Source organism: Balaenoptera acutorostrata, chromosome 3 (genome assembly GCF_949987535.1).
Source record: "Balaenoptera acutorostrata chromosome 3, mBalAcu1.1, whole genome shotgun sequence".
Lineage (NCBI taxonomy): Eukaryota > Metazoa > Chordata > Mammalia > Artiodactyla > Balaenopteridae > Balaenoptera > Balaenoptera acutorostrata.
In genome coordinates this window covers 105,958,182-105,979,564 of record NC_080066.1, presented here as the reverse complement: position 1 = coordinate 105,979,564, position 21,383 = coordinate 105,958,182, and the positions used below count along the sequence as shown (strand labels likewise).

The following is a 21,383-nucleotide window of genomic DNA, read 5'->3' as shown; positions in this document are numbered from 1 at the left end:
GCCCTGGTCTGGGAAGATCCCACATGCCGCAGAGCAACTAGGCCCGTGAGCCACAACTACTGAGCCTGCGCGTCTGGAGCCTGTGCTCCGCAACAAGAGAGAGGCCCGCGCACCGCGATGAAGAGTGGCCCCCCGCTCGCCGCAACTAGAGAAAGCCCTCGCACAGAAACGAAGACCCAACACAGCCAAAAATAGAAATAAATAAATAAAATTTAAAAAAAAAAAAAAAAGAAAGAAAGTCTAGTAATAATAATAAGAAGATGGGACAAAATCACCTCCAACTCTCTTAGGCTTCATAGGCATTTTCTTCTTTAGCTTTCTAATCTTCATCCTTTTGGGGCACTTACATTGCACCCGGGCTCCTTATAGCTTATCCCATCCACCCGTTCCGTATTTCTCAGAACTCTGATCCCCCACGGGCTACGGTGATCTCATTCAGTCTCATGGCTTCAGTCACTACCTCTCTTCCGGCGATTTCCAAATCTTGTCAGTTTCAGATCACTGTTCATCCAACTCTCTATTACACAGCGCCCCCTAGACGTCCAATTCAGCATTTTCAAACCCAAACCCTGATTCTCCCTAAACCAGCTTCTACAGAGGCCAGAACCCTGGGTTATCACCCACAGACTTCCCTTTATCACGCTCCCTGTCAGTCGGTCCCTGAATTCTGTCAACGCCTCCTGCCTCGGGCCTTTTGTACTGTGTTCTGTTTCCAACACTGCTGCCAGGCCCTCAGCACTTCTGGCCTCCCTGCCTTCAGGTATTCCCTTTCTATGTCTTTCTTTGCTTTCCTTTCCTTCTTTTCCACCCCTGGAGCAGGCATTCACAAAGGAAAATGTGGAGGTTCTCTCAGGCCTCCGCCAGGCAGTTCATTACTCCTCTCTCCTCACTGTATTTCCTCACCATGAGTTCCTTTTCTCTATCATCAGTGTGTGTGTGTGTGTTTAGGTGTTTGTTTACTTTTTTTGTGTTTGAGACATAGAATCACAAAGACTTAGTGGCTGAATTGCCACAATCTATTTAAAAATATACTAAGGCCCATACAAAGACCCCAGCCATCAACCCGGTTTTCTCAGGATTCGGATGGACCTAAGTAGTGACACAAGAACCACCTTTGAATTCGGTAAGGGGAAAAGCTGACATAAAATGGCTGCAAAACGCAATAAAATTAAGACCTCAAAATGAGGGCGAGAGATAATGAGGAAATTTTAAAGAAGAAAGAAGGGGAGACTTTCAAAATACTGCTTATGTCCATACTGCGTGGTATGCAATAAAGGAAACACCTGTCCCATCGAGCCAGCCAGGAGTCGAACCTGGAATCTTCTGATCCGTAGTCAGACGCGTTATCCATTGCGCCACTGGCCCTGAAACAATTTTGCAGTTCTCAATGATGATACTTCCAGTTTATACTGCAGGGTTTTATGCTGCAGTGTTTCATGGGACATGTAGTCTCTTAACGGAATTCTACGAGTACACGGAGCATTATGGGAGATTGAAGTTCGTCAAGAACCAGACCCTGAGATTGGTGACTCTTCCGGAGCCACGCCGTACGTCACTGTGCAGCCCGCGGATTGGCGGGAAGAGCCACTCCCCACCCCTCCTCCTCCAGCTCCGGAGCCGTGGAAGACGCTTTGGTTGTTAGGGAGACTCGTCCCGCCTTTTGGGGGCTTTTCTTCGGCTTTGTGATTGGCTGCTAGTGTCAGGGAATCTCGGCGTGGACAGCGCGGGGGAAAAGATGGCGGCGATGGCGGTCGGAGGTGCCAGTGGAAGTCGCGTGTCCAGCGGGAGGGACCTGAATTGCGTCCCCGAAATAGCTGACACACTGGGGGCTGTGGCCAAGCAGGGGTGAGGGCCTGGACCTCTGCGAGCGGAATGTGGGGTCCGAACTCAGGGACAGAGAGGCGCAGACCAGTCATTCCCGAGAGGCAGGGGTGAGGGGGTCGGAGTGGATACGACGAGGGCGGGGGAAACCATTAATCCTTGGAGGGGAGAAGCCTCGGGCCCTGGAGCGTGAGAGAGAGAAAAAGAAACTTGTTGGGGGCGTGGGGTCACTGAACCCCAAAGTCAGGGGAGTTACCAAGTGAACTCACACAGGGGGCGTACAGACCTCCAGGGCCATGGAGAGCGAGATTATCGTCTGAGAGTGTAAGAGTTAGGGGGCTAGAGAGAGAAGAGAAGAACCTTGAGGGGGGAAACTTGGGCAGTACTGGTGCAGATCTGGATGTGACAGTCTTGGAAAACCAGTGACAGCAGAATAGAAAGTCCACGTGGTGTGGATTTTCATCGTTTCTCTTTACTCATCTTTTCCATGGCTGTGTTCCGGGGAGAAATTGAGGCACAGTACAGCGGAAGTGATATGCCCCAAGGTGGGCTGAATTCAGCAGTCCAGTCGGATGACTGACGGCAGCTGAAAGGGTTGTGCAGAATCAAGGTAGCCTAGTCCAATTGCTTGGATGTCTGGGCACTGCTCTTGTCTTTACATGACGATTCTGGGTCTGTCGCGGTTGTAGGTTTGATTTCCTCTGCATGCCTGTGTTCCACCCGCGTTTCAAGAGGGAGTTCACTCAGGAACCTGCTAAGAATCGGCCGGGCCCCCAGACACGATCAGACCTACTGCTGTCAGGAAGGGGTAGGGACCATCCCACATGCCCTTTAATTATTAGAGGCAATAACAACTTTATTTATGCTTTATCAGTGCCTTCCTTCTCTTCCTTTCTTGACTTGGATATATTGGTTCTCCCCGGGATATAGATAACTCTTGTTCTCTCCTTGCTTACCTGCTAAAAGCCTTAGTTCCCTATTCTGCGTCAGGCTCTCCTGTCCTGTATCTGTGATAGAAAAAGTCTGTCTCATCTCTAACTCTCTAGTCCCTGTTAAGAACTAGAAATTGAATGAGTAAAGTTCTGAACCTCATTCAGTCTTTGTCTTTCTTGGGTGGGGGAGTGCAGACTGGAATACACTAATTGTGGGAAAGCTTTCTCCATGGATTCGCCCAGACTCAAAAGTGGAAAAGATCCGCAGGAACTCCGAGGCGGTAAGACTGACCTCTTCAATTAATCTTTTTAAAGATCAGGTCTGTAAACAAGCTGGATGGGGAGAGTAGTTTTTTCCCCCTCCATAACTTAGTAAATCTAATATAATGCAGTTAAAGCTATTTGAATTGCTAGCTATTAACTTTTTCCTCTTGATCTCCATTCCAGGCTATGTTACAGGAGCTGAATTTTGGGGCATATTTGGGTCTTCCAGCTTTCCTGCTGCCCCTAAATCAGGAAGATAACACAAACTTGGCTAGAGTTTTGACCAACCACATCCACACTGGCCACCACTCCTCCATGGTATGGCTGAGGGCCTCCTTTCCTGCTGCATATTATGGTAGTCAGGCTGTGCTAAGTATCTTCTTGTTCCTAGCCATTCATTAAAAGGTGCATTTGGCAGAATTGAAATGTCAGTACTGCCTACCCACAACTAAAAGTGGTAAGCAGAGAGTTATAAAATATATAGAATATTCAATTACTTCCAGCAACTTGTAGTGAAATAGAAGACAAGGCAGATACTTAAGGATATGCACAAGATACGTGTACACATACATATAATCACATATTGGGAAAAGCATATAAAGAGAGTAATTTGAAATCTGGATCAAGATCTTTTTAGTTGAAGGAAGCTTTCTGGACCCAATGAGTTCAAAACAGTTCTAAATAGGGTACAGAACCTATTTATTGTTTGTGTGCAGTTCTGGATGCGGGTGCCATTGGTGGCACCGGAGGACCTGAGAGATGATATAATTGAGAATGCGCCAACTTCACACACAGAGGAGTACAGTGGAGAGGAGAAGACATGGATGTGGTATGTCTCCTTTTGCTGCTGTACCAGGGCAAAGCCTAGGGTGGAGGGAAGTACAGAGTGGAACCTGTAGGAAGGCCTCCTTGAGGTATGGTGATTGGTGGGCCATATGTATTTGACTGTATTTTTCTGTATTTGACTCTGGACAGGTGGCACAACTTCCGGACCTTGTGTGATTATAGCAAGAGGATTGCGGTGGGTAAGTCCACATATATCCTGGAATAGGTTATCATTCTCTGACCTCCTGTGACCAAAAATCAGGGGTCTCATGTACACTTGGCTGCTGGGAAGTTTTGCTACTTTCTCTGTGCCTCAGGTCTGCCTTGCTCTTAAGGAGTAGACAGATCTTGCACAAAAGAGCAAGGAAAGGGGCTTCCCTGGTGGCGCAGTGGTTGAGAATCTGCCTGCTAATGCAGGGGACACGGGTTCGAGCCCTGGTCTGGGAAGATCCCACATGCCACGGAGCGGCTGGGCCCGTGAGCCACAATTGCTGAGCCTGCGCGTCTGGAGCCTGTGCCCCGCGACGGGAGGGGCCGCGATAGAGAAAGGCCCGCGCACCGCGATGAAGAGCGGTCCCCGCACCGCGATGAAGAGTGGCCCCCGCTTGCCGCAACTGGAGAAAGCCCTCGCACGAACCGAAGACCCAACACAGCCAAAAATAAATAAATAAATAAATAAATAAAATAAGAAAATCCTTAAAAAAAAAAAAAAAAAAAAAAAAAGAGCAAGGAAAGGCTTCTGGCCTATCAGTGATTGACAGGTCTTTCTTTTCCCTTGTGTAGCTCTCGAAATTGGTGCTGACCTCCCATCTAATCATGTCATTGATCGTTGGCTTGGGGAGCCCATCAAAGCAGCCATTCTCCCCACCAGCATTTTCCTGACCAATAAGAAGGGATTTCCTGTTCTTTCTAAGATGCACCAGAGGCTGATCTTCCGACTCCTCAAGGTGTGTAGTAGAAGGGTTCTAAAGGTGCTGCAGCTAATCCTCTTGCCTTATTCACATATGTATGATGGGGTGTTCTTTGTTGTGTTTTTTTTTTCCCCTCTGTGGGGCTCTTTTCCCCTCTAGTTTCTGGAGAGCAATTTCGGCAAAGTTGGGGGTCTTGAGAGCAAAAAGGCAAATAGCAGTAGAGGCCCCAGTAACATTTCAAAAGGAACCAGATCTCATGAGAACTTTGCAGAAAGTTTCACTCAAGAAGTTATAGCAACAGGGCTTCCCTGGTGGTGCAGTGGTTAAGAATCCGCCTGCCAATGCAGGGGACATGGGTTCGATCCCTGGTCTGGGAAGATCCCACATGCTGCAGAGCAACTAAGCCCGTGCACAACAACTACTGAGCCTGCGATCTAGAGCCTGCAAGCCACAACTACTGAAGCCTGCACCCCTAGAGCCTGTGCTCCGCAACGAGAGAAGCCACTGCAAGGAGAAGCCTGCGCACTGCAACGAGGAGCAGCCCCTGCTCCCTGCAGCTAGAGAAAGCCCGTGTGCAGCAACGAAGACCCAAGGCAGACAAAAATAAATAAATTAAAAAAAAAAAAAAGTTATAGCAACAATCCATGGGCCTCTTGAGCCAGGATGATGTTTACGTGGCATAGGAGGGCTCTTGACGCTTTTGTTGGTATTTGGTGATCTGGGCCTTATTTTATGCTAGAGTTCTTTGGCCATAAACCATAATAATACCCTCTTGGTATAAGGACTGTGTCTGATGGTCTGACTTATTCTCACAGTTGGAGGTGCAATTCATCATCACAGGCACCAACCACCACTCAGAGAAAGAGTTCTGCTCCTACCTCCAGTACTTGGAATACTTGAGCCAGAATCGACCTCCACCCAATGCCTACGAACTCTTTGCCAAGGGCTATGAAGACTACCTGCAGTCCCCACTCCAGGTGGGTCTGGAGTACACTGAGAGGAGGGAGGTTGGGGGAGGAAATGTCTCTTGAGAACAGGTGCCCTAAAATCCTACCAAAGCTCAGGAGGCAGTGGGAAGGTTTCGGTATTCTGGTGCATTGTCCTTGCCAGAAACTGGCTAACTTACTTTGCCTTTTTCCTCTCATTCATCAGCCACTGATGGATAATCTGGAATCTCAGACATACGAAGTGTTTGAAAAGGACCCTATCAAATACTCTCAATACCAGCAGGTACAGTGTGGGTCCCAGATGGGGTCAAGCACAGGGCCGGGATGACCTGGGTGAGGATGGCATTATAGCCATGAGGTCTTCCCTCGTTCCCCCAGGCCATCTATAAATGTCTGTTAGACCGAGTGCCAGAGGAAGAGAAGGACACCAATGTCCAGTGAGTGCTCTCCCCATGATTCCAGAGATTTGCATGCCTGCTTCTCTACATGCAGAGTCAGCTTAACTCCTCCCTCTCTTTCTTAGAGTGCTGATGGTGCTGGGAGCAGGCCGGGGGCCCCTGGTGAACGCTTCCCTGCGGGCAGCCAAGCAGGCTGACCGGCGGATAAAGCTGTACGCTGTGGAGAAGAACCCAAATGCTGTGGTGACGTGAGTAGCCACCTTTTTTGCTGGGAAGTTTGTCCCCAGTGTCAGTTTTTCTTATCTTATCCTCACTTGTATCATCTCTGTTTTAGGCTGGAGAACTGGCAGTTTGAAGAATGGGGAAGCCAGGTGACAGTAGTCTCCTCGGACATGCGGGAATGGGTGGCTCCAGAGAAAGCGGATATCATTGTCAGTGAGCTTCTGGGGTCCTTCGCTGATAATGAGCTGTCACCGGAGTGCCTGGATGGAGCCCAGCACTTCCTAAAAGGTGCCTCCAGCCTGGGGTGTACTGAGTAAGGGGATTGGATTATCAACTGGGAAGGCTGGACGGGACTGGGGAGGGATGGGTATGGCAGCAGCCTAGAGGAGGTTACAGAGTTTAGGGAAGGCAGGGCAGACTTGGGTCAGTGCCCTTAGCAAATGAAGCAATTTCTCTGAACCTCGGTATTCGTATCTGTAAAATGAGGGGAGTGGACCAGAGCAGAGACTCTTAGTCTGACATCTGTGGACTTCCTGAGCTGACATATGTACTTTGGGCTTAGCTTTCATCAGGATCTTACAGGAAAGAAAGTTAAGAACCACTAGATTAAAATACCTTGGGTTCCTTCCAGTTTCACTCTTGTGTGACTCTAAATTAACCTAGAAGTAGAATCCCCCAGGGCAGGAGTTAGGAGCAGGTTGGCCTGGGAATGTGATAGCATGGAGCTGCCTGGGTCTATTTTGATATGGGAGGTCTGGGCTTTCAGTACAGATGCACCATTTCCATCCCTTGGGAAGTAATGTGACTCTCCCGCTCTGCAGATGATGGCGTGAGCATCCCTGGGGAGTACACCTCCTTTCTAGCTCCCATCTCCTCCTCCAAGCTGTACAATGAGGTCCGAGCCTGTCGGGAAAAGGACCGCGACCCTGAGGTAAAGAGCTACTCTCTTCTGGAGGACTCTTTTCTCTTTAGTCCTTTTCTTTTCCTCTGTGAGCATAAGTGTTTTCTTCCACTGGAGAAGATGAAGAGGTGAAGGAGTTGGGGATGTGGGAAAGCGATTGAAGTGAAACTATGTTTTTATCTTTTTCTTTTTCTTTTTTTTTTTAAAATATTTATTTATTTGGCTGCGTCGGGTCTCAGTTGCGGCACATGGTATCTTCGTTGCCGCGTGCTGGGATCTTCAGTTGCAGCATGTGGGATCTAGTTCCCTGACCAGGGATGGAACCCGGGCCCCCTGCATTGGGAGCGCAGTCTTAGGCACTGGACCATCAGGGAAGTCCCTGTGTTTTTATCTTTATCTGTGTCCCTAAAGCTTGAGCTGCATTCCCTGGGGAATTAGGTCGCTCTCGCCCGTCTTCTCCAGATCTTTTTCTCTCTCGGGACAGGCCCAGTTTGAAATGCCTTATGTGGTACGGCTGCACAATTTCCACCAGCTGTCTGCGCCCCAGCCCTGTTTTACCTTCAGCCATCCCAACAGAGGTGGGTTCCTGCATGGCTGTGCTCTGACTGGTTGGGAGAGAGCTCACCCTCCTGGTTTCCTCCCTTGCTGTCCTGAGTCTGCTCTATCTGCTCTCTATCAAGGCTCCCTCTCCTGGTTCCTGCTCATGCCTTACCAAGTTGTCTAGGGTTTCTGGCCGCTCATCACCCACACCGCTCTCCCCTGACAGATCCTATGATTGACAACAACCGCTACTGCACCTTGGAGTTTCCCGTGGAGGTGAACACAGTGCTGCATGGCTTTGCAGGCTACTTTGAGACTGTGCTTTATCAGGACATCACTCTGAGTGAGTGTTTGGGGCAGTAGATGGGGAGTATAAGACCATGCTACCTGGGCAGCGTACGTACATGTTTCGGGCAGCCTATGTACATGTTTCATTTAGAGTCACAGGGAACCCAGGAATCAGTGAATGGAGATCTTTGATTACTTGCTTCTGTGTTCACAGAAGAGATTCTCCTCAATCTAGGCAAAAAGCAGAGTCATGGAGACCTCAATTTTTTTTTATTTTTAATTTTTAAAATTTTTATTGGAGTATAGTTGTTTTCCAATGTTGTGTTAGTTTCAGGTGTACAGCAAAGTGAATCAGTTATACTCAGTTTTTTAAATTACTTTGTCCACTTAGGTATCCGTCCAGAGACTCACTCTCCTGGGATGTTTTCATGGTTTCCCATCCTCTTCCCCATTAAGGTAGGAATCACCTGTAAGGCTCCTTGGGTTAAAGAGTAACTTTTGTCATTGGTGTTCTGCCCCTTCCCTTCTCCCAGGATGATGCTTGTCTGTGACCCATGTTCTACTGCTCTCACGTGCTCTTGGATCCTGTTGTAGATGTTGGGATATGTGCAGGGGCCTTCCACCTGGCTTCCCACATCTACTCTGGCTATTCTTCTGTCCATTCTCTACCTGGAGCAAGAGTCATCTTTTAAAAACCTGAATCTGATCCTATCTCTCTCCTGCTTTTAAAACCCTTCAATGTCTCTCCACTGCCCTACGATAAGGTCTTAAATCTTTGTTAGACTTGGTGTGATCTAGTTTTCGCCTGCCTTTTCAGCCACTGTCCTTGGATTACATTGCTTCAGTCCTATGGACCTTCTTTTGGTTCCTCTAATGCCCCATGTTCTTTCCTGCCTCGGGGTTTCACACCTTTGTCCTCTGCCTGTAAAGTTCTTGGCTCATTTCTTGACTCAGCTGACTTATCTTCCAAGTCTCATTAAACATTCTTATTGTCAGATAATTTTCCCTGACCTTGTAGACTAGGTTAGTGTTACCTTTCATAGGTGTTTTCATAGCACCCTATCCCTGTTCACAGTGTTCATCCCACTTTTGATTATTTGTTCAGTGTCTGATTGTTCATTTCTGATTATTTGTTCTGATAGACTTCAAATAAACCTCATGAGGGTTGGAACATCGTTTGATCATTTTATCTCCACACCTAGCTTAGTACATTGCCACATAAAATTCATTAGCTCCACCCTGAACCTCCATGTCTTTCTTCTTACAGCAGCCCATTACCGTGCGTGAAGGCCAGACCATCTGTGTGCGTTTCTGGCGATGCAGCAATTCCAAGAAGGTGTGGTATGAGTGGGCTGTGACAGCACCAGTCTGTTCTGCTATTCACAACCCCACAGGCCGCTCTTACACCATTGGCCTCTAGCCCTGCCTGCAGGTGTCTAGAGCCTTGGAAGCAGCTTCAGGTTCTGCTCCTGTAGCACAGAAGGTGCAGTACACCATGGGCTCTGATTTGCCTTGCCCATCAGAGAGGAGCATTTCAGTCCACTTTCCTGCCTTATGTCAAGATGGGCAAAGGATGAGAATTGCAGGGCTCACGCCACCAATCTGTGAAGACTTCAGGCCAGGGCATGAGGAATTCATGTTGGATCTGCGGCTACTCCAACAGGCACTCAGCCTCAAGTGCTCCCTGGGATAGCCCTGAGAACATGTGGATTGAACAACTTTTCAGCCCTTTTCTCTGCCCATCTCTGTTCCTATTTTGATGATTTTGTGTAAGGAGGAAATACAAATAAAGTGAGGTTATGGCCCTTCCTGCTCCAACTCTGCTGCCCCCTGCCTCTGCTTCTCCACCCATTACTTACACATATTCAGATCTATGCTCTTATCCAAGACTTGAAGGGGCCTAGCTTTATTTCCTATTTAAGAAGCTTAGTGGTGACTCTTGGACTCCCAATTATAGGCCTTTCTGACCAGCTACAGAGAGGTCTTGTCCGTTAGGACCTGTGATTAGGCTCTTGTCTGGGGGAGGAGGCATAGTGTTTGTTGCCATGGAGAAAGATAGGGTAGTGAGTGAAGCCAGCTTCCCTTCCACCTTCCTGAGCTGCTGTACTGCCAGCTCCTCTGTTACCTCTTGGGAGAGAAACTGGAAGTCATCCAGGCTTCGCCAGCAAGAAGCCACTTATTTTGTTTGAATAAAATCATAGGATTAGAGTTTGAAGTCCTAAGAGATAATCTAGTCCAATTCTACATTTTACAGAAAAGGAATTTGAATTGGTACAATGATATAAAGTTAGTATTCAAATCAGGACTCAACACGGTTCCTGTGACTCCGTGGCCCTCTCCATGTTATAACCAGCTATCTTTCTGGCAGCTGTATTAAGCAGCTGAAGGCTCTGGGGGTTCTGGAAGACGTTGCAACGTGAGGGTGGACATCAGTTCCTTCTCTTTCTGGTTGGAGGGCTGAGTACTGCTGCACCGAGTCACCTGAGAAACTGCCTCAAGTTTACCCTTGCGGTGGGAGGTGTGTGGGGCACTGATTTGAACTGAAGGTATGTGAGCTGTAGGACCAGGCAGAATGCGGAAGACAAATCTGTGACAGTCTCGTGAGATCCAAGCGCTGAGGGAACGAGGCAGCGGTTGGGAGGGTTGTATGACAGAATGGGGATGTGCAGCCCAGCATCCCTCCCCACGGGAAGCAAATACAGTTGCTCTCAAGAAAGCTGTCCCAGAGAAGCCTGACGTGAGCTCCTTGGCAAATCTGAGTGGGGACGACCAAGGACGTCAATAGGCTCCTCCGCGGTGTTCGCCTAGTCTACAGGAGAGCCGGGAGCGAGCCGGAGGATCCTTCTCTCCGGTGCTCTGCCCGGTTGCCGCGCCTTCCGCAAGTCATTTAACCAATGACAGAGCGGTAGGCGGCTACCTAAGGATGCTTCTGCTTTCCCTCAGTCTCGGAAGGATTAGCCAATCAGTGGGCACTTGATGGTTGCTAAGAGACCTTTGAGCTTGGCTCCACCCATGCTCAGGATTTTAGCCAATGAAAATCTGTACTTTGGAGTGTTGCCGCGATACCAGTGAGATTAATTCCGCCGCCTGAGTGTTTCGGCGCCTGCGCAGATTGGGGAACGTTCTGGAAGACAGCGGAGCTGCCGCCATTTTGCGGGAAGAGGAGCGGCTCCGATTGTAGTGGGGCTCTTACTGCTGAGTCTCTGGAAGGGAGCCGTGCTTCGCGTCCCCCGACACACCCAAAGGAACGGAGGGAACCGGGACCACCCCCCCCCTGCGGGGACCCGGAACTGGTAAGAAACCCCGAAACCGGGTCCCCCCCCCGAAACGTCACCTATGCGTGACGTTGTCGCACGGCGCCTCCCCCTGACGTCACAGGCAGAAAATGGCGTCAAGAGAAGAATTGGGCAAACTTTTTATTTATTTATTTTTTGGGGGGGCAAACTTTTAAAATTAAAAAAAAATTTTTGTTTACTTTGATCTGGAAGTGTTCGCTACCTAACTGTAATCCATCGGCACCCTCGTGGCTACATCCTTTAGCGATGAAGATGCTGTTTCAAGGGTCCCAGTGACTTATCTCTTTCCAGGTCCCCGCAGCCCTGACATTTAGGGTGTCCCACACTGTGGAGGGAGCATCGACCCACCACGGTCTGAGAGGACATGTGGGATCCGTTTTCAGCCCCTAGTGCCACCACTCAGAGAGAGATGAGGGAATTGAGGCTTCTTCTTCAATCTTCAGTCTCTCAAAGACTCATGTTCAGTATGTTGGCCACTCTGCCCACACATCCTGTGGCGGTAGAGGAGCATAGTGGGGCCACATACGAGGCTTTAGAATCGGGACACTGGCCCTCGCAGAGATGCTGCCAGTCGGTAACTTGTAGGACCATTTTTTGAAGCGTGGCCTTGGCTTGTTACACAACATGGGGAATGATTTTATCTTTCTCATTGTTTCTGTTCTTAATTAAGTTGTCTTCAGTTTGGAGATGTTTGTGCCCAGCTCAGTTACCGGACCCAGGAGATGGCGCTACCATCACCCCTGGGACTCCAGCGTTTGGTGAATTCTGCCTGATCAGGGCTGACAGTGGTTCTTCACTCTCCTTTGCCCCCGCGGCAGTGGGGTCTTGTCTGTGCTGGCTTGGGTCTTGTCTGTGCTATGACAAGGTCCACGTAGTGCCGTGATTGTGGGCCTTTAACATAGTTTTTGGAGCAGGGTTGGAAGAAAGCACTATAATATTTTAATGTATGGGATTGAGTGGACTTTGACCCATAAGTTAGGACTCAAAGAGTTTGAAAACTCCCAACGTGAAAGCATACAGTGTTTGGGACATTCTGTTTTTAGGACATCTAGAAAGATAGACTAAACCCAGCAAGATTGCAAGTTTCAAAGTGTGCTGGTGTTATATATGTCTGTGCTTAAATAGATTCATTCATTTGTTTCTGAAGTCTGAAAACTTTATTCCATAGGAAGGGGTTCATTTGTCAACTTACATGAAAGTTTTTTTTTGGTGTTAAGTTATCCCTATGCTGTACTAGCACTCAACAAAGAGCAGTTCTTGAAGCATTTCATTTGGAGAGTTAAAGGCAGGCTGTGAAAAAGAGAAGCGTTATGACACTTAGAAAAATTGTATAGATTTGGCAGCCAAAATGAATGAAAGGAACAGAGCTTGTAGATCAAAAACTTACTTTTAGAACCATTTTTTCCCACAGTAGCATATATTAAGATATATGCTGCCATATATTAAAATCAGATAGCATATATTAAAATCAGCCTGAAAAAAAAAATCAGCCTGGTTTCTAATATTTTGTAGCATATACTGTTACACGCTGAATATCTGTAAGCCACACAATAGGTGTGACTAATGGGACTGATTCTTTTGATACACGTATCAGAACATTAATTCTTCAGGTCAGTGTAAATTTAAAATAGACATCTTGGTAAGCTGTGTACTTTTCTTTTTTAAATTTCCTTTAGGGTTTAAGTTATAAACCACGTGAGAGAGCAGTAACCTGTTAGAATATTAGATTTAAGAGTCGGAAGACTTATGATCAAGGGTCAGCTTCTCCATTTGAGCTTTGTGACTTTGGGCAGTTCACAGAACCTCAGTTTTTTCATCTGTGCATTTTTAAAATCTTTCTTCCTTCCTTCTTTCCTTCCTCCCTTCCTCCCTCCCTCCCTTCCTTTCTGCTGTGCAGCGTCTTAGTTCAGGCACGTGGGATCTTTAGTTGCGGCATATGGGCTTTTTACTTGCAGCATGCATGTGGGATCTAGTTCCTTGACCAGGGATCGAACCCGGGCCCCCTGCATTGGGAGCACGGAGTCTTACCCACTAGACCACCAGGGAAGTCCGTCATCTGTGCATTAGATCCAATATTTGCCTGTAGCATATGTTACCATTGATTGTTAAATAAATGTAAGGTGTTAGTATAAGAGATTGAGTTCACTGGTTTTTAGACACACCTATTTGATTTTGGTTTGGTTTCCATTTTAAGCCTTAAATTTGGCTCCAAGTAAGTTTTATTGGTTGGCTCTTTCCAAGAATTTTATCTGTAACATGTTTAGCATAGTGCCTAGCAATATTAGGTACTATAAATGATAGATATTGATATAATGATTACTCTTATTAAGTCATCAAAATAGGCTATGGACTCTGAGGGCAACCAAGACAGCATGATTGGATGATGCATTAGCTGCTTTAAAGAGGACAAAGTTCTTGAGGATATGGAAAGTCTAATTATGATTAACCTTGCATAGAAAGTATTTAGATTAGTTTTTTTTTCAGCTTTATTAAGATGTAATTGACATAAAATAAAACTGTACACATTAAAGTGTATAGTTTGATGGGTTTTGATGTGTTTTGATATGTGTTAACACCCATGAAACCATCACCTCCCAAATTCCAAAATGCCCTTTTATAATCCTTTCATCCTAGCCCCTTTCCACCTATTCTTATCCTTAGGTAACCACTGGTCTGCTTTCTGTCACTACAGGTTAGTTTGCATTTTCTAGAATTTTATGTAAATGAAATCATACAGTATGTATTCTTTTTTTTACCTGTTTCCTTCCACTCAGCATAATTATTTTGCGAGTCATCCATGTTATGTATATTGATAATTTCAGACCAGTAATTTCTGAATAATTTATCCTATTGATTTTGTTTGGTGTCTTCTGTTTTTTTTTATTTGATAGACCTGTCGTGGACAGACTTGGGAAAGACCATTGCTAGATGTGAAAGCTTGGGGTAGGCGAGAAGTCCTACTGTACCTTCCTAGACAGAAAGGCTTCAAAGTGGGACTGGTTAAGCTTGTCTTAATCATGGTCTTTCTGAGTTACCCAAACTCTGGTTGGTATTGTACAGAAAATGCTTAATGATGAATCCCCTCATTATTTATGTTGGGCGGTGGTGTGGGGAAAAGCTTAGGACAAATCTGCATTATTCTGGTATTGCTTTGTCTTGCTCCTAATTTTTAGTCATGCGTTCTTACCTTTTTATGGGAAATATGTGCCGATTTAAGTTTAAACTAATTATTTATTCAGAATTTTGAACAGTAGAATGGAGGCCGAATGTCTGTTGTAAAGTAAACAGTAATTTTGAGTACCAATATTTTCTCTTCACAGGACGGGGTCTATATTGTATACTGTTTCTACCTAGATATTCAGTTTTCTTCTAGACCCCTGACCTTTTCTAAGCCACAAAGCAGAACTAGTTCAGATCAGTAAGGTGCAAAAATAAACTTAGGGTAAGCAACAGCGGGTAAGGTACCTTTGGAGTTCAAGAAACAGAACTGTATATCCTGAAGTCTGTTTCTTGCAGGGGGTAGGGAATGTGGGGTGCTGGAAGGGGAGGAAAAATATAAATGAGGTTCTTATGTATTGATGTCCTCTCCTCAGATCTGCTACAATGGCGTCCGATGACTTTGATATAGTGATTGAGGCCATGCTGGAGGCTCCCTATAAAAAAGAGGAGGTAAGATTCCCCATCTCACTCTTGGAATTGGGCTGGTAAGAAAAAGCACTTGTGGATCATCAGTTTCAACGTTTTGTGAATCTTCTTTCCCTGTTCGTTTATTATGTGCAGTGGCTTTCATGAAAGGCATAATCTTTTAGTAAGCTCTGCTGGAGGCCGATACTCAAGGGCCATGCTTACAGAAAGGGCCCCAGAAACTGGGGGTCGGGGGGACATGAAGTTGCGGTGGGAACCAGTGCTTTGCTCACAGCTCTCAGTGACACAGTAGAAGGTCAGTGTATCTCAGGCAAAACTCTCATTTCTCACTCTCCAGGGAAATGGGTGTTAGTGGAACAGATGTTGGGGTAGCTAAAGGTTTGACTTCAAAATCTGATTTCTTCTTTTTGGGTAGTTTCTTTCCTTCTTCTCTTATTCTTTTTGTTAGGAGGTCCAGGTGCTTAGAAACTGTTTAGATGATTGAGAGCTTCGATTTCATGAGCTTTCTTCCTTGTCCACTTCTTTCCTTGCCCAATGGAATCTGTGTGTCTGCCACCTGGTACCTTGTGTCATTTTCCTGGCGAACCCCTCAGGATGAGCAGCAAACTAACGAGGTTGAAAAGGAGAGCCCTAGTAACACCACCAACAGCACCAGCCGTACCGGCAGCAGTGGCAGTGGCACCAGTGGGAGCAGCGCCAGTGGGGAGGCAAGCAAGTGAGTGTGGCCTGAGGAAAATGGGTTGGCAACTTGAGGAAGGGAAGCAACTGTGTCCGTTATAGAGACAGCCAGAACAGGGAGGTGGTTGCTGGTAAGATTTCTGACTTTTAGTAATGGCTCCACTGGGTCATGGGAATGATGGTGACCTGGGTTAATGATCTTCTAGTCTTCGCTTGCCAGTGTAGATTTGTGGATAGACTTGTGGATCAGTCCAGGCGTTGATGTAGTATTTCACTTGAATAAAATAGCAAGAGGATCTCTGATTTGGAAACATGAGCTTTTGCTTGGTTTTGTGGGGGAAAATGGCCATTTCAGATGCCTGACAGCATTCAGGGCTCTGTGTAAACTGGTGTCATGCCATTGTTGTGAACTTCTGCCATATTGTCTTCTAGACTTTGGTCTTTCACTGCTTTCTGTTTCACCCTTGCTTTAGTGTCATTTCTTATCCTTGGGAGAGATAATGAAACCTCAGTAATAAGAGTTTATGTTCTCTTTCACAGGAAGAAGAGGAGTCGGAGCCATAGTAAAAGCAGGGATAGAAAACGCAGGTCAGTCATTCTGGGGCCGCTTGGGTTTTGAGAATTATAAATGGAAAGAAACCAGGGAAAGCTGTACATTAAAGGCCAGAAAGGTTGGTTTGTTTTTTAAGGAGCTTAATAGTCATTGCCGTCCACAGTCGTAGTCGAGACCGTCATAGGCGGAGAAGCAGTCGGAGCCGGAGTCGAGATCGGCAGCGTCGTCACCGCAGCCGTAGCTGGGATCGTCGACATAGTAGTGAGTCACGAAGTCGAGACCGACGTCATGAGGATCGTGTGCGCTACAGGAGTCCACCGCTTGCCACTGGGTATCACCTTTTGCTTACAAGATCGTCTTTGTATCGTATTTTGGGATAGGCAGGAGACCCAGTTACTGGAGGGGTGATACTCAGAATTCGCATGTGCGATGGGGTGCTGTAATCTGGTTTTCTCATGGTGGAAGACCCAGCACTGGGCCAGTGTGGATAAAGGTGGGTGACCCGGTTTTCAGTTTGGTTGTTCTCTGTTCCGTAGGCGTAGGTATGGACACAGTAAGAGTCCTCATTTCCGAGAGAAGAGCCCAGTCAGGTGAGTTGACAATGAGCACTCTTTTAGGGATTGTGAGTTATGAATAAAAAGCGGTTTGAGCCAAACCACAGGAATGTTTAGTACTTGAGGGTAGCTGAAGAATGACGACCAAGTACTGGGAGGGAGGGTCTCGACGATTTTGCTCACTCTTTAGGGAGCCAGTTGATAATCTGAGTCCTGAGGAGCGGGATGCCCGCACGGTGTTCTGTATGCAGTTAGCTGCCCGCATTCGGCCTCGAGACCTGGAGGACTTTTTCTCGGCTGTTGGCAAGGTAACCCTCTTCCCCCTCTTAGTTGTCTCTGAGAAGCCTGTCTTCTATCCATCCCCCTTTATGCCCAACTCAGGATTTCCTTTTTGCCCTGGATAGGTTCGAGATGTACGTATCATCTCAGATCGGAACTCACGTCGTTCTAAGGGCATTGCCTATGTGGAATTCTGTGAGATCCAGTCTGTGCCGCTGGCCATTGGGCTGACCGGGCAGCGGCTGCTGGGAGTGCCTATCATTGTACAGGCCTCACAGGTGAGCAGCCTGAGAAATGGACATGAGAAGATGGAGTTGATGGTGGTAGGTGTGGGGCATGACCCATCATCTCCTCCTTCCGCAGGCTGAGAAAAACCGACTGGCAGCCATGGCCAACAACCTGCAGAAGGGCAGTGGTGGACCAATGCGCCTCTTCGTGGGCTCCCTGCACTTCAATATCACCGAGGACATGCTCCGGGGCATCTTTGAGCCCTTTGGCAAAGTGAGTAGAAAGTGAGGGAAACCTCTGAAGGGAATCGGAAAAAGTGGGGAGGGCAAGTGTACCTTCTCGTTCTGTCTGACCATGATTAACCCACTGCGTGTTTCACGATGGCCATGTGGGTCCATGCTGGGAAAGTTGGGCTCCATCTGTATTCATACTGCTCAGGAGACAAATTTGGCACCATGAAATCAAATAATGGGGTCCAGATGAAGTAAGATGAGTCAGAAAAAGTGTTTGGGAAAGAGATGGGCTTTGTCTCTTTTTTAAAATGATTTGGAGAGATGTAATGGGTTGGTTAGAAAGTTAGAGGTATTTAGAACAATTGGGGTAAGGGACTTCCCTGGCAGTCCAGTGGTTAAGACTCCGTGCTTCCACTGCAGGGGGCGCAGGTTCGATCCCTGGTTGGGAAACTAAGATCCCACATGCCACATGCTGCGCATGGCCAAAAAAAAAAAAAGAACAGTCTGGGTAGGAAAGATCAAAGGTATGGCTTAGCCAAAAGATTATTGATTATTTTTCTCTATTCTGCAGATTGATAATATTGTCCTGATGAAGGACTCAGATACAGGCCGCTCTAAAGGTTATGGTTTTATTACGGTGAGTCTCTAGTCTTCAACTTTTTAATTTTAGTTTAGGTTTGTCCACTTGTCTGATTTTGCAGCTTAGCTTCATCCTCCTCCCATAGGAACTGTCTAAATGACCCATAAACCCTGGTGCCTGAAGCTTGGACTAACCTTCTGCCCCTTGAGATGAGTGCATTGCTTGAGATCATGGCTTTGCTCCTACACTCTGTCAGTGGCACTGGTATGGGGTGTCCAGGAGGTCAACCAGCTTCCCTGGTGCTACAGCTTGCTCTCTGGGTAATAGTAACGATTCCAGGCTGCAGCTAAGAGGTTGGGGGCATGAGGGAGGTTAGGTACGGGCCTTTATAGATGTGCTTTATAGAACTGGTATATTTTCATGATGGGGTGGGAATAAGAAGGTATATACTTCTCTCTGGTCCTACCCAGTTTGAAGCAGTTTCCCCATTGAGAAATATCTTTATATTTAAATACCACTGTAGGGAAAACAGTGAGGCCACCTAATAGTGGGCAAGTCTCACCTTTTCCTGACACTCCAACAAAATTGTTTCCAATTCCCGTAACTGGTTCTTCCAGCCCCATGTGACTCCAGGCTAGGACTGGCTGCCAGCCACAAAGTCTGATAGAAGCTGATATTTTCTGGGCTCAATCCAGGCAGCATACACCACCCCCCAGTTGCCTGCAGGGCAGAGGGGAGGTAGGTTGTGTTCTACCATGGGAATTGCTCATCTCAGAAGTATCTGGTAAAAGCACGCCACCTACACCACCTGCCTAGGAACCGTCAGTACCACGTGCCAGGCCCTAGAACAGGTAATACCAGAGTAAATAAAGCCAGCTGTGGTGTTCATGGTGGCAAGTACCTTTTCTAGCTCCCTGTGTGGCTCAGCTGCAGAAAGGCTTCTGTGGGGCCTTTTTGCCCTTGTGTTGCTGCCTTTTAGGTCAACACCCTTGACACATAAACAGCAGACTGGGAATCCTCTTCATGCCAGGCTGCAGCTAGTGCTGCTGCTGAAAGGGACGAGAGAGTAGAGGCCTTCTGGCCAGTGGGCCAGAGTCAGCGGCACTGGGGCGGGGTGGGAGTGGGGGTGCAGTCTCGCTCTCAGTACCAGGGTGTGCGCCTTCCTGAGGCTGGGCTCTGGAGTTCCACGTTCCTGGTTCTTGACTAAGGACTGAAACTTACTAGTCCTGAGGGCTGAAATTAAAGCTCAGGAGCCTTGGATCTCAGCCTGTCTTACTTCCATTTGATACGCCCATTTGTGAAACAGCTTGTCAGACTGGGCTCCCTACAGATGATGCGCTGTTAGGTTCTCAGTGGAGCTGGAAGATTGAAAAGTGATTGCGCTTGAGTCAGCTGGAAAAGGTCTTTTTTAGAGAACCATTTGGGGGCATGGGGATCTTAGGTCACATTCCCTGGGAAAGAAAAGTTTGAGCCACAGTGAGCATGCAATTTTCATGGGACAGTAGGACGAGAGAGTATTAGTGGGGCTTTGAGAGCATGTCTGTGGCCAGGAGGTACCTGATATGGCCTGGGTTTCTTGTAGTTCTCTGACTCTGAGTGTGCCCGCCGGGCCCTGGAACAGTTGAATGGCTTTGAGCTTGCTGGTCGGCCTATGAGGGTTGGCCATGTGACCGAGCGACTGGATGGTGGCACAGACATCACTTTTCCTGACGGAGACCAGGAGCTGGATCTGGGATCAGCGGGTGGACGTTTGCAGCTCATGGCCAAATTGGCAGAAGGTAGGGCTTCTCTGCAGAGTGAAGAACATGGCGTTGAATTTTACATCAAGGGTTAGGACTTAACCCCACCTCGTCTTTCCCTCTGAGGCTCTGGAATCCAGCTGCCGACCACCGCTGCTGCTGCCCAAGCTGCTGCCTTGCAACTGAATGGAGCAGTTCCTTTGGGGGCCCTGAACCCAGCGGCTTTGACTGGTAGACTTGGACTTGGGAAAGGCAGAGAAGGGTCGGGCCTGGAAGGCATGAATGCTCTGTGCTAACTCCCTTGCCTCTCTTTGTTCCAGCTCTGAGTCCGGCCCTGAACCTCGCCTCCCAGGCAATCGCCTCCCAGTGCTTCCAGCTTTCCAGCCTCTTTACCCCCCAAACCATGTGAGTCTCAAGGCCCAGCTCATTTCAGTGTTCACAGTTCCTTTCTTTCCTCCGGCTTCCCGTTTACATCTTCTCCATGCCACAGGTAATGAGTGGCGCAGTCCACTGCCTCCCTCTGCCTCTGGGTCCTGCCACTCCCTTCTCCACGTCTACCCTTCCATGGCCCCTTCTCTCCATTCTGTGGACCAACCATCCCGAGGGTGTGAACATTGACGGTGGGGGAACCGGGACCCCCTCGGACACCAAGGAGAGCTCCTGCCCACCGCAGCCGCAGTGGGAGTGGACCCTGGTGAGCAAAGCTGCCAGTTGAAGAGAACAGAATCTGCACTTGCATTGAACATCTGTTTCTCTGTGTTTTTCGTCTCCTGGGATGACCTTCCTTGCCCTTTCCAACCACCTCTTACTGATTCCTTGATTCCTCCCCCATTGGGAAGGCCATAGGGCATTAACTGAAGGAACTAACCGCTCTCTGCCTGCCTGTACCTTTACCCTACAATCTGTCACGGAAAACCTTTAAGACCTCTGGTCTGTGAGGACTTTGGAGTTTGAGGGAGTGAACCTTGAAAGGGCTGGCTTGCTGCTACAAGGGCCCTGGAAGATAGCACGGACATGTGCGTTGGGAAGCCTGCCTTAAACCTTAGCTTGGGGCCAGAACTGCTACTGTGGGCTCAACATCTTGCTGGGAGGTGTGGGAATGATCTCTCCTGCCAGCCGTTTTGGATGTCTTAGGGGCATTCGGGAGTTCAGTGAAAGGTGGGGTACCTTTCTGTTATCTTCCATCTTCCTTTGTGTAGTTGTCCTTCCTTTGGCCCAGGGTGGGAGGATGGAGGGGAGGCTGCTTCTCTCCACCACTTCCATGTGCCTCTGGAGACTGGGGGCTCAAGCCCAGCTGGGCACACGTGAGTCCTTCTCTCTGTATTTTATACCCTTGTGTCTGTGTACATAAATATAAATATATATATATAAACTTTGTACAAAAGGCAGGTCCCACGGTTGTGGCGGCAGCTGCCCATGTGTGTGGTCTCGGTCCAGTGGTGTGTCTGTCTGACGTTAACTTATCCTGAGCCAAAACCACGAATGGTTCTAGGGATATAAAACATTTGTAATGCCATTGAGTTTTCTTTCCTTTATTTTAATTTTTTTA

General features: G+C 47.7%; 2 protein-coding genes and 1 non-coding gene across 7 annotated transcripts; 2 read left to right on the top strand and 1 right to left on the bottom strand.

Moving 5' to 3' along the window:
• Window positions 1–1,292: 1,292 nt before the first annotated feature.
• TRNAR-ACG (transfer RNA arginine (anticodon ACG)) lies at window positions 1,293–1,365 on the bottom strand. The gene has a single exon. It is a non-coding gene; the product is annotated as a tRNA-Arg (tRNA).
• Window positions 1,366–1,616: 251 nt separating this feature from the next.
• On the top strand, window positions 1,617–9,867 carry PRMT5 (protein arginine methyltransferase 5). 2 transcript variants are annotated; one of them, XM_007180544.3, is made up of 17 exons: window positions 1,617–1,845; window positions 2,511–2,629; window positions 2,949–3,034; window positions 3,201–3,335; window positions 3,734–3,846; window positions 3,993–4,042; window positions 4,626–4,789; window positions 5,569–5,730; window positions 5,906–5,983; window positions 6,079–6,137; window positions 6,224–6,346; window positions 6,433–6,608; window positions 7,142–7,251; window positions 7,706–7,799; window positions 7,988–8,104; window positions 8,441–8,505; window positions 9,317–9,867. In XM_007180544.3, the coding sequence occupies exons 1-17, from the start codon at window positions 1,736–1,738 to the stop codon at window positions 9,467–9,469; spliced, it is 1,914 nt and encodes a 637-aa protein (XP_007180606.1). In that variant the 5' UTR covers window positions 1,617–1,735; the 3' UTR covers window positions 9,470–9,867. The 2 variants fall into 2 exon arrangements, with proteins under 2 accessions (XP_007180606.1, XP_057399037.1); XM_057543054.1 differs by having other exon boundaries at window positions 1,797–1,931.
• A 1,263-nt stretch (window positions 9,868–11,130) lies between these two features.
• RBM23 (RNA binding motif protein 23) lies at window positions 11,131–21,383 on the top strand. Of its 4 annotated transcripts, none has more exons than XM_057543055.1 (15): window positions 11,131–11,342; window positions 14,237–14,390; window positions 14,939–15,014; window positions 15,584–15,705; window positions 16,209–16,256; window positions 16,385–16,552; window positions 16,758–16,811; window positions 16,966–17,083; window positions 17,180–17,332; window positions 17,418–17,555; window positions 18,087–18,152; window positions 19,678–19,873; window positions 19,961–20,065; window positions 20,155–20,239; window positions 20,325–21,378. In XM_057543055.1, the coding sequence occupies exons 3-15, from the start codon at window positions 14,949–14,951 to the stop codon at window positions 20,326–20,328; spliced, it is 1,323 nt and encodes a 440-aa protein (XP_057399038.1). In that variant the 5' UTR covers window positions 11,131–11,342; window positions 14,237–14,390; window positions 14,939–14,948; the 3' UTR covers window positions 20,329–21,378. The 4 variants fall into 4 exon arrangements, with proteins under 4 accessions (XP_057399038.1, XP_007180602.1, XP_028021890.1 ...); XM_028166091.2 differs by having other exon boundaries at window positions 11,283–11,342; window positions 14,237–14,288; window positions 20,325–21,383; XM_028166089.2 differs by lacking the exon at window positions 14,237–14,390 and having other exon boundaries at window positions 11,132–11,342; window positions 20,325–21,377.